We start from the raw sequence: 11,417 nt of genomic DNA, 5'->3' as shown, positions 1-11,417 counted from the left end.
CCTACTTTCTGGACTCTAACTTGTATACAAAATGTTTACAACAGTAAAGCAGAGCTGGTCTTCTCATCTGCTTTGGCTCACTTCTCAAATGACATTTGAAGCTGTCAAAACATTTTCTAGTGTTTCTTTGTTAGTGCACAACACAAAGAAAATTCCTTGGTAACCTTTGCAAATATTTCAGCTCAGATGCAGATACGTAAGAACAGATGTTTACAATTTGAATAATCATTGGTTATCCAAATCATTGTGATCAAAATAGGTTTATTTCTTTTCAGTTTACTAGCTTTGCCCTTCACATTGGTTCACTGTGCACGCTAGACTGTCTAAACGTAAAACCTGCAACCACATATTTTCTCACTTTAATGATGTGGACTACAGTTCGTTGTCATCTGATACTCAAACATTACTACAGAGAGAAGGTCAAAAGCATGTGCTGTTCCGTAAACTTATAGATGTAAATCATGAGTATTTGTAGAGCATGCACATAGAGCTGGAGCACAACAGAGCTGCAACTATTTGTGACCATAGAGGAGCCTGCTCAGATAAACATTTTATGGGAACGAGGAAGATTATGTGGTGGTCTAGTGAGGGAAAGAAAACACAATATTGAAGCAGCAGTATGCAGAGGGAGTGCAATGGATACATGCATTAGGAAGGAGTTTGAAGGATTCAGGTCAAACAAACAGCAGCCACAGGATGTGTTGCAGTTGTGGATGCTGCATGATTTGAATCCACTGGCAGGCTGGAGCCTTTCTGTGTGGGGTTTGTATGTTCTCCTTGTGCCTGCATGGGTTCTGACTGGGTACTTTGGCTTCCTCCCACAGTCCAAAGACTAGATTAGGTGATTAGTGATTCTAAGTTGACCGTATGTGTGAATTTTAGCTTGAATTATCTTCTGATGCGCGGCCGGCAGCCTGTCCTGGGTGTAGGATAGGTATAAGATAAGCTCCAGTGTCCTTCCTTCAATAAGCAGTTATGAAAATGGATTGATGTACTTTGCCGCATTGTCTGACTTTTACAGAAAATATAAAACAGTTCTCTCACACGATATGCAAATGTGAAAAAATAGAGTGCTTTTCAAAGTAAAACCTTGTGATTTTGAAACATTTTTACCACCTTGGGTTTGCCCAGTGTCAAAGTAGCTTCTCGTGTTGTCATGTTGCTGGCAGTAACACAATTTTTTTTTTATTTTGACACATGACTGACAGGTTTTGGATGAGTTACGTTGATTTTTTTTTTTTTTTGCAGGTTGTTTATGGGGTTTTGCTGTCTGTGTGTGCTGTTTTGGTAAATGTTTCCTCAATGCTGAGAAATTCAAAACTGTTTTTGCAAAATGTGCTGAAGTATTCAACTTTAAATGTGGGCTTAAGTTGTCAATTAGGACATTCATTTTCTTTGGAAATTCGATGTTTTCATTTGCAAAAAGGTCAAAGAAATTTAATTTTTAAAAATCATCTTGTAGCTCAAAGACAAGTAAAAGATTAAAACAAGCTATAGACTTTTGACCCAGTGGAACAGTAATTATAACCAGTGAGCAGTCAGTCAGTTTGAACTTGGAGAAAGCCATAAATATCACTTTGAACCATCTTGGTTTCCTGATCCTGTGGCATCATATAGTTTGGTGAAGACAGCAAAATAGAATCACAGCAGCTTAACTGCACTGATTAGGAAAACCTAATAAAATGACCTTGTAATCAAATCCACTGCTCTTAGCACTGAGTAGTTTGAAAAGGCTACGAACTGGATATTCAGAGAGCCATGGTCATGCAGGTCTGTGAGCAGAGAGAGTGCAGCAAATGAAGTTACTTTGGGAAATGGATATGACACAGGATAGGACAGGAGACATCCAGTAATATTATAAAATTGTCACTTAAGGGCCAAGTTGCAGCCACACTGTCTGGCCTGGTGTTACATGATTTATTGTCAGGCTCAGTCACCTGCAGCTGGGAGAATGTGTAGTACAGAAGCTTTGTTTAATAATGGTTGTTTCAGTCATTTCCCACTAAATGGACATCAAAGGAAAAGCAAAGAAGTATTTTGATTCCTTTTCCTGGAAGTTAGTGCATCTCTGGGTCGCAGACAGAGAGAGAGAGACAGATAAAGTGATAATATACGTGATAACATTATTGTCGGAGCTAGGATGGGGAAAAGCTGGAAGGGACAGACTGGGGTTATTCAGCCGAGGTGTGTAGGACCCTGAGGGCCAATAACACGGCAACAAACCATACATTACTGGCCTTCTCAGACATACAAACCTGTCAATCTGCATTGGCATACATGTGCAGAAGAGCATCAGACTGACAGGAGCCTTCCTCACATGCCCCGGTGTCTGTTAGAGCACGTCGACTCTAATCACACATGGACATGTGCATGTTGGCTTCTGCCAGAGGCTCTGCTGACAGGCAAAGAGGCATCAATGTGACACAGCATTGTTATTTCTAAAACTTGTGTTACTGTGGTTTGAAATACCTTTGAGTTGTTAAGTCCCTCACCTTGAGTTGTTTTCATCTGTTTCCTACATGTAGATTTATTTATATCAAGTTTTTGTCTTTATAAGAACCCCTGTTATTTATTATTTGAACAAGCTACTTGCATCTCATTAGGATTCAGATTTAAATCTTCTTCCTACATGCAGTGCTGTTTACTCAGGCACAAATCCTGTTATGACACTTAACACAATATGCTATTACCTCACATTAACTAAAGCCACTGCAAGGTGTGAGTCATCCCAGCTGGGGAATCCTAGGTTAAAGAGGATGCTTGTGAGGAAAACAGAGGGGGGAGAAAGAGGCCCAACCCTGCTCCCCTCAGTCTGTCATCTTGTGTTATCATTCCATCCTTTCACCACCTGATTCACCTGACAGCTCAGTCCTCCAGGCAAAACTGGACTCATGGCCTCAAGACCTCCCACAATAGTTCACTGAAGTCTCCTGCTGGTACACCAACTCAGATTGTGGCTTCCCGTAATGTGTTCCAATTCAGATTCAGAAAAAAATAAAGTGCAAAATTTCAGTAAAGGCTGAAAAATTATGATCCATATGGATTTACTGGTTCTTTATCTTCTAAGCACTGGGAATAAACAAGAAACTACACAGTCGCCATCTTCTGGACAGTGTGAGTTGTACCGCTTTATAAATGATTTTGCTGCACAGAATGACATGTTTTTGCATTGTTTTTGCACCATTATTATTTTTTTAAAAACAAAGGTGTTCAAGTGAAACTAGCAGATGTGTGTAACCATCTGTGTTTATGCAGAGAGGCAAACTAGGAGTCTAACTTTGTGAAAGGAAACTGTGCTGTATTTATTTTATATTATTTTATTTTATTAGCTTTTATTTTATTTGTCTGTCATTTTTGTCAATACAGATAATGTTAATCCAAAAATATGGCTAACATGGAGCCCCCCCCCCCCCCAAAAAAAAACAAACAAACACACAAACAAACAAACAAACAAATCCAGGGTCATTTGTGATTTTAAATGCAGCAGAGCAGTAGAACATGAATATTAGGATGGATCCATAATTTATTTTATTTTATTTTAGTCATTACAGTTAATGTTGACCCAGAATTTTATTTTATATTAATTTATTTTATTTTATCAGTGATTTGCAGGTACAGCATCTGGGACGCGTCACCTGTTTCTCTTAATTTAACTGTTCTTCCACATCTTGACCACAAGATGGCATAAATATAAAAGGTTTCCATGCGAGATGAATTGACACAAACGCAAAGCTCTGCTGTAGTTATGTCTTAATTTCAGGAATACATTTTATCTAAAACTTCAATTAAACCAAACAATTTTTACAACTCTGAGTAAGATTTTTACTGAAATTTCATGTAACTAAAGAGAGTTTGCAATACGTTATTATTATATGCTTGAATAATACAGCCTACTCCCATTTTAGGGCTACGAGGCTGTATTACTGTGAATATAAGGCAATTTTATTTCACTTATTTATTTTTAATGTGTTCCTAATGGGAGCGCAGCATGTCTTTAAGAGGCGTGCGCTCGGAGGAGGTGGAGTCGTGATCCACAGCGTACAAGCAGCTGATGGGAGGGGTGCTGCATTCAGACAGGAGACAGGATCCATGGCAACAATCATGGCAGGTGGGAGCAAAAGAGGAAAAAATACCCGAAAAATTATCTGTTTTTCTAATTTCTTAAATCACATTTGTTTCTGTTGGGGAATATAGAGAAAGTTGAGTCATGTCAGAAAGTGAAAATGTCCTGTTTGGATTTATTTGTGTTATGTTTCAGAAGCAGAGACCCGTCAGCGGCTGCTGCGCACTGTCAAGAAGGAGGTGGGTGTTTTCAGTTCAGCAGTTATCGAGTCGGAAAAACAAACATGTTGGTTCGTATGAAGCTGTGTAGTTGAGCCTGTGCACAGAGAGGCTTCTCAGGTGATTCCTAACAAAGACTGGCTGACAATGTGCCTGCCGTTTCCTGGTCATGACAGATCTGTGGCTCTGGTGCTCATCTGTACCTCAAGCCCGTTGAAAGATACAAGAAAACAAGCCCATAGTAAAAAAAAAGTAGAATACTAATAGTAGTTATTAAAGTACAGTAACAGTTTATTGGTGCTTAATTTGTTGATGTCTGCTCTCAGTCTGAGTGCTATAGTGGTGCAGCTCAGTGATTATTTGGGTGGAGAAGCAGCACGAAGGAAGCAGATTGTCTTTAGTCAGTGTTTGTTGTGTTTATGGCACAGCAAACCATCAGCCTTCTGCCAAACCATTTGGTGATTTTAAGCTCAAACTGTGTGTGTGTGTGTGTGTGTGTGTGTGTAATGAGTTTTATGTACATGAATGTTTCCATAAATGTCACTGACATGTTAATGACTGTTATATAAAGTCTATAATATTTTATGGCTGATGTGGGGATGCAAAGCTCAAACTGCTTGAGCATCTGTTTGGAGGAAGAAGATGTTTTTATGGTTTACAGTGTTAAGTCCTTTGATCCCAAAAATGAATGCCTTAGTAAGGTTATTTGATTTTATACTCATGGAGTTTTATTACATTATTATGAAGTGTGATGGTAATTATTTAGGGTAATGTTGCTGGCATAATTTTGAAGTAGGCACACAAAAATTTGGCTCTGTAAGTATTAAAGCAGTCGTTACAGCAGGTGAACATTTCGAAAACCAAATTCTGAGCTGGAATTATAAAGTAGAGTAAACCTTTATTGATTAAAGGGCAATTTGCTTTACAGACATAAATCCAGCACTCTACATACATGCACAAAGTACATCATAGAAAGCACAATAAAAAAATCACATATGAGTCATGGAGGGGAAGGGTTCAAAACAGTTGGTATCTATTGGTATTACCTTTGGGGAGCTAAACCTTTATCTTGCTGGAGGCACGATAGACCTGAACATATAAGGGATGCTGAGGGTCCAGTCTGATGGGCTGTGCCTTTGAGAAGAGCCTCATTTCATCCAGATGCTGAAGGAAATCAAGGTCGGCATCATTTTTTTCTCCAGTTTGCTCCTGTTTTTAAGACTACCAAAGCAGCAAATCATAGAAAATGAAACCACTGACTGAGGAAGAATAAAACATTTGTTTCAAGCATATGTTAAAACTAAACAATGTCCTTTAAAAAAAAAACAAACACCCTTTTTACACATGGCAGCTGTATTTGAGTCAACATTTAGCTTCTGGGGTGTGGAGGGGTGGGGTGGGGTGGAGGGGTTTAATTTAGGAAACGTTTTTATTTTAATTAAGTGATCCCAAACTTATTTAAACTCTGTTTCAACTGGAAGGAAAATAAAACTCCCCACAGGAGGCTGATTTATCAGAGATGCGTTCAAACATTCACAGCAGAGTGAAAACATTTATTTCAGCTTCTAAAATCCATAACTGCAGGGTGTCCCTTGTATTGAAGATAGGTGACAGGTGAATATCGGTGCATCCTATAGTGGTGTGTACTCAACAGTTGAGGTTTTTGTTGCTCTCTGTTTGTTCAGGATAGCTTTTCTCCGTATCATCTTATTAATGAGCTTTCTAACATAACGTAAACCCCTCTGAGTTTTGTTGGTTTTGGTCTGTTAACAGAATAATCAGAAGAAGAGGGGCATTAACAGCTGTTTGATTGTTGCATGCAGACATTTTAATTTGTAGTTTTTTTACTCTCGTCTGTAATTGCCTCGTGCTCTACTGGACCTTATTCCTTTAAAACAAAGCTAAGATTATCATCACATCCTGAATGTTGTGAAAGGAAGAGTGTAGAGGCTGTGGTCTGATTTGTTTTCCTCCAATCTGCAGTCTTATCTGTGGAGACCAGACCCTTCCCATGATTAAACCTGTTTTCTGCCTGCATAAGGCCTCTCAAAGATTCATTCCCAGGATCTTTTAGTTTGTTTGTGTGATAGCCACTTTATTCTCAGAAAGCTTTTAATAAACATCAGCATAATACAAGAATGTGGAAAAATAAGTGGAAAGTGTTACATTTTTCACCATATTTAATAAGGAAACAATTGATATACTGAGCAGTGCCTCCACAGAGAGCTGATACACAAACAAGTGGCATGTAAAATTGATGTTTTGTAAAAACATTTTCATTATTAAAATAGAAAACAATCAGACAGTGATGACAATGATCAGAATCTTCTAAGGGAGGCTGAACCTGTCCTTTCTAAACCTTTGACTTCTGGGGCTGATGTTCCCTTTTGCTATTAGATGTCTAAGAGTGTGGCAAGTGTTTCAAAAAGATATCTGAATTATTTTTAAGGAAAATTACTTGCAAGTAGCATAGATTTCAAACATTTTCAGTTTGACCTCCAGCAAATCCAAGCCATGGGCAGGCCATTTGATGCAGAAAGAAGCCACAGAACCCCAAAATGTCATTGCAGGACGTGCAAAGCAGTCTTACAACATCTGGTGTCAAAATGCATGCATCTACAATCAGAATGAGAGCGCAGAAATGTCACCCATGTGGGATTTATGCCAGGAAAAGCCTTTGCTGTCCAAAAGGAAATATCAAAGTAAAGCTACACTTTGAGAATGAAAGCAAAGGCCAGATCATTAAGAATGGAAACGGATACACATATGTTTGTTTGGCCATAGTAAAAAAAAAAAGTACAATAATGTACTTGTATTTATATAGTGCTTTTCTAGTTTCACTGACCACTTAAAGCACTTTATCTACCTCACAACCAAAACCCATTTACACTCAGCAGTTAACCTAACACGCACGTCTTTGGACTGTGCAGGAAACCCACGCAGGCACAGGGAGAACATGCAAACTCCAACAGCAGATATGTTTGGTGGTGGGGGGGGTTCTCACTAAGAAAAGCTCAGACAGAAGAAATAGAGGAATTTGGAGGAGACTAATCAAAGCCAAATTGATTAGACAACCTTCAAACATCTTGCAGCTGAAGACTGGCCCAAAATTTTAAGCCAAACTCAAAGCTTGATGGAAACTCATTCAGAAGGTTTTTTTTTTTTTTTTTTTTTTGCTTTTGGCTCCTCAGGCTAAGTGTACTTACTACTTTACATCTATTAATCTGTTGATTACTTTGTTGAATCAGTTTTTGAAAAAGCTGTACTTACTTATTCACTCCTTGAAAGGAAAGATGGATGATGATGTTGTTGTTTGTGCCATGTTCACATCAGTTTATGGTTTATATTATTCAGTGTGGGCTGTGCCATATGGTGACTCTATGTTGTGTGTTCTCACTCTCTCCTTGCCCAGCTGGTTTTGTGCCATCAGTCTGCTCAAATATACCTGGATGTGGGCCATTATCCAGAGAGTGCAGGACGTCTGTGACAGCTGAATTGCCTTCTGGCGCAAAATTATTTTAAATGAGAAATCTTATTTGCCTTAGCTTTGATACAGAGCCCCTCTCTGTCTGGCTCCGTTTCTTTGTCTCGCTCCGATCGTGCTGCGCCCTCTGCCTTTTTGAATATTGCACAAGCACACAAACACAAATACACAACTGTGTTTGCTAAAGGACAGAGAACGTGAGAGCGAGAAAGAGAGACTGAATAGCTGTGCCATTTAGTTTCTTTTTAGTTGAATCTGAGTTTCTCTGCCAAATAGAGCCGTCGCTCTGTAAGCAAGATTGAAAAAAAAAACCTACCAAGAATTTCATGAAATAATGTGGAGAAGTGGAGGGTGGTCAAGGAAAGAAGTGGCTAAATGTTGATGCAGATCTAGATTACTTTCTTTGAAATTGCTAAATACACTTTGGCCTTGGCTTGATTACATTTGGAGGACCAAAGGACTTATGCAGTCTAATCAAAGGGAGAGCTATGACTGAAGATGATGCATTCATCTTCAGTCATACTGAACAAACTGAGAGATTGAGTCTGTTTATAGAGATTTTTCACATTTACCTTTTGTGTAGTGAATGCACTGCAGAGGTCTTTGAATTCCATTGTGTTGTGTTGTCTTGCTTGTTCATTTTAAATTGTGGGCCCTGCTTGTGTGTACTCCTGGTCTCAGGGATTTGTGCAAGAACCAGTTCTTTATAGGGCTTGCTGGTCATCAAACTGAGACTCTGACTCAATAGTCAGAAACCACTACATAAATAGCAGATTACTGATGTTGTATTAAAAGAAAACACTAATGCAGGAGTGATGCATTCATCTCGCAGGGACAAATGCAGGGAAAACAGCAGATATTATTGTTGTCATAGAAGCTAATATTTCTGAGATTGTTCTACAGAAACTAGCAGCCCCAATTCCAAAAAAGTTTGGATGCTGTGTAAAATGTAAATAAAAACAGAATCCCATAATTTTCTAATCTCATAAACCCATATTTTATTCACAATAGAACATAAAAAAAATTATCAAATGTTTAAACTAAGGCATGTTATTATTTTGTGAAAAATATTAGCTTATTTTGAATTTGATGTCAGCAACACATCTCAAAAGAGTTGGGACGGGGTCAACAAACGGCTGGAAAAGTAAATGGTACTTGCAGCTAATTAGGTTACCTGGCAACAGGTCAGTAACATGATTGGGTATGAAAAGAATGTCTTAGAGAGGCAGAGTTTCTCAGAAGTTCTCAGAGGTTCACCAATCTGCAAAAACTGCATCTAATGTTCCTCAATGTAAAATTGTCAAAATTTTAAATGTCTCATCATCTGTGGTGCATAATCTCTGTGCACAAGCAACAAGTCTGGACATCAGCAGTGGATATCTGTGATCTTCGGGCCCTCGGGTGGCATTGCATTAAAAACAGACATGAGTCTATCATGGAAATCACTGCATGGGCTCAGGAACACTTCCAAACATCAGTGTCTATGAACACAGTTCACCGTGCGATCCACAAATGCAGGTTAAAGTTCTACCATGCAAAGAAGAAGCCATATATGAACATGATCCAGAAATGTTGCTGTCTTCTCTGAGCCAAAGCTCATTTAAAATGGACTTTTTTGAAAACATGGACTCTGCGTCCTCTGGCCCAAAAGAGGAGCAAAACCATCCAGCTTGCTAATAGCGCTCATTTCAAAAGACTGCATCTCTGATGGTATGCGGGTGCATTAGTGCCTGTGGAATTGGCAGCTTGTACATCTGGAAAGGCTCCATCAATGCTGAAAGGTATATACAGGTTTTAGAGCGACATATGCTCCCATCCAGAGAACTTGCAAATTTCAGCAAGAAAGCCTAAACTGCATACTGCAGATATCACAACAGCTTGGCTTCGTAGTGGAAGACTCTAGGTGCTGAGCTGGCCCGTCTGCAGCCCAGACCTTTCACTATGTCTGATGCTTCATGAAATGAAAAATGCAACACAGAAGACCCAGGACTGTTGAGCAGCTAGAATCTTCTATCAGACAAGAATGGGACAACATTCCTCCCCCAAAAGTCCAGTAGCTGCTCTCCTCAGTTCCTGGACATTTACAGACTGTTGTTTAAAGGAAGAGGGGACACTGCACAGTGATAAACATGGACCTATCCCAACATTTTTGTCATGGATTGGTGTGCTGTGGTTGTGTATTTTCTATTCTCTGCTTTGTTTCAGGGGGCTGGCAGGCTGGTTTCTCCTCCTCTGTAGGGCAGGGGTGGAGGCCCTGCACACCTGCAGCGAGTTATCATTCAGTATTTAAGGGTTTTCTCTAGCTTCCTGTCTTCGCCAGAGTGTCTGCGAATGTCCATGAAACTCCCTTGCTTCTCAGCCTGCCTGCTGTCCTGGAAGAATTGTCACACCAACCCAGCCACCTGCCTCTCCCTCTGGACATTTCCATTACTGCTCCTCACATTGGACGCTCTCATTTTACGCACCCTCCCGCTGCTTGTAAGGATTTGGAGTACAGCTTTAGGAAAATCCCAGAGAGCCATCCCATTGTTTATTTTGTTTTTGTTTTGTACAATAAATTGCTTGACTCAGTTTAGACCTGGCTCTTTCCATGTCTGCATTTGGGTTCACCTTCGCTGTGCCTTCGGCCCTGACAATTTTTGAGACATGTCGCTGCCATAAAATTCAAAAAGAGCTAATATTTTATATGAAATAATAAAATGTTTCAATTTGATGTTTTCTTTGTTCTATTCTGAATAAAATATGGGTTTATGAGATTTGAAAATCACTGTATTTTATTTTTATTTAACACAACATGCCAACTTTTTTAAAATTGGGGTCATATCATTTTTTTTTAACCTTTTTTTTTTTAAAAATGTAGTCCTAGTGATGTTTTTGAATAGATAGGATAGGATTACCTGGCTGTTCTGTGGTGCACCACAGCTACACTACTTTTAATCAAAGTGAATTACAATACTTTGTGCTGTTAGCAGTACAGTAATTGAGGTAAATCTTAACAAACTGGACCCCATTATGTGAGTGAAGTGTCCTGCATCATCTAAAGGCGTTCCACCTCGGCCTCGAGTGATACAGTATGTGCTGCATAAAATTATTTCATGCCAAGATTGAAAGTTGAGTACTGACTTTGTAAAACTGCCACTTAAAAAGTGCACAAAGGACTCATAAATGTGGAATCTTCGGCTACTAAAGATCTAGAAGTGCCACCAACTGCACGCTGTGGTTAGAGTAGTTTCTTAACTGTTTTGGGTTGTGTTGTGGTTACATTGATTTTTATGGTGGAATCACGTTCCCATTTTTATAGTTGATGATTCATTTCATTCATTATTAAATCGTAATTCCCATAACGTGATTCAGCCGGACACCTTTATGATAGAACTGCAGCTCTGTATGCCTTAGATTAACATGAATAACAATAATGACTTTTTTTTAACTGTGCACTCCCTTCATTCACCAGTAGACTTAGTGATGATGAATAATGTAAGATGGAGATTTAATACAAAGAGCTTTCTCTCTCCCTCTTATTTCCTGGCTCTGCTATTGGAGGAGTTAATTGGAATACTCAAAAGATCCTTTATCACTCTTGCTGTTGCCTTCAAGCAGACTCATCAGGCTGTGCCGCTGCAACAAATTTATTTAACAACTGTTGTAACAT

General features: G+C 39.1%; 1 protein-coding gene across 1 annotated transcript in view; it reads left to right on the top strand.

The window, feature by feature from the left end:
* The first annotated feature begins 4,058 nt into the window (after positions 1 to 4,058).
* Positions 4,059 to 11,417, top strand: part of sgsm1a (small G protein signaling modulator 1a) — a 33,456-nt gene continuing 26,097 nt past the window's right edge. The window contains exons 1-2 of the mRNA XM_030738180.1: positions 4,059 to 4,108; positions 4,259 to 4,302. Of these exons, the coding sequence (XP_030594040.1) occupies positions 4,090 to 4,108; positions 4,259 to 4,302 (63 nt within the window). The 5' untranslated portion in view covers positions 4,059 to 4,089. The remainder of the gene's footprint in view (positions 4,109 to 4,258; positions 4,303 to 11,417) is intronic.

Source organism: Archocentrus centrarchus, chromosome 9, assembly GCF_007364275.1.
Source record: "Archocentrus centrarchus isolate MPI-CPG fArcCen1 chromosome 9, fArcCen1, whole genome shotgun sequence".
Taxonomy (NCBI): domain Eukaryota; kingdom Metazoa; phylum Chordata; class Actinopteri; order Cichliformes; family Cichlidae; genus Archocentrus; species Archocentrus centrarchus.
This window is presented reverse-complemented; position numbering and strand designations above follow the sequence as displayed.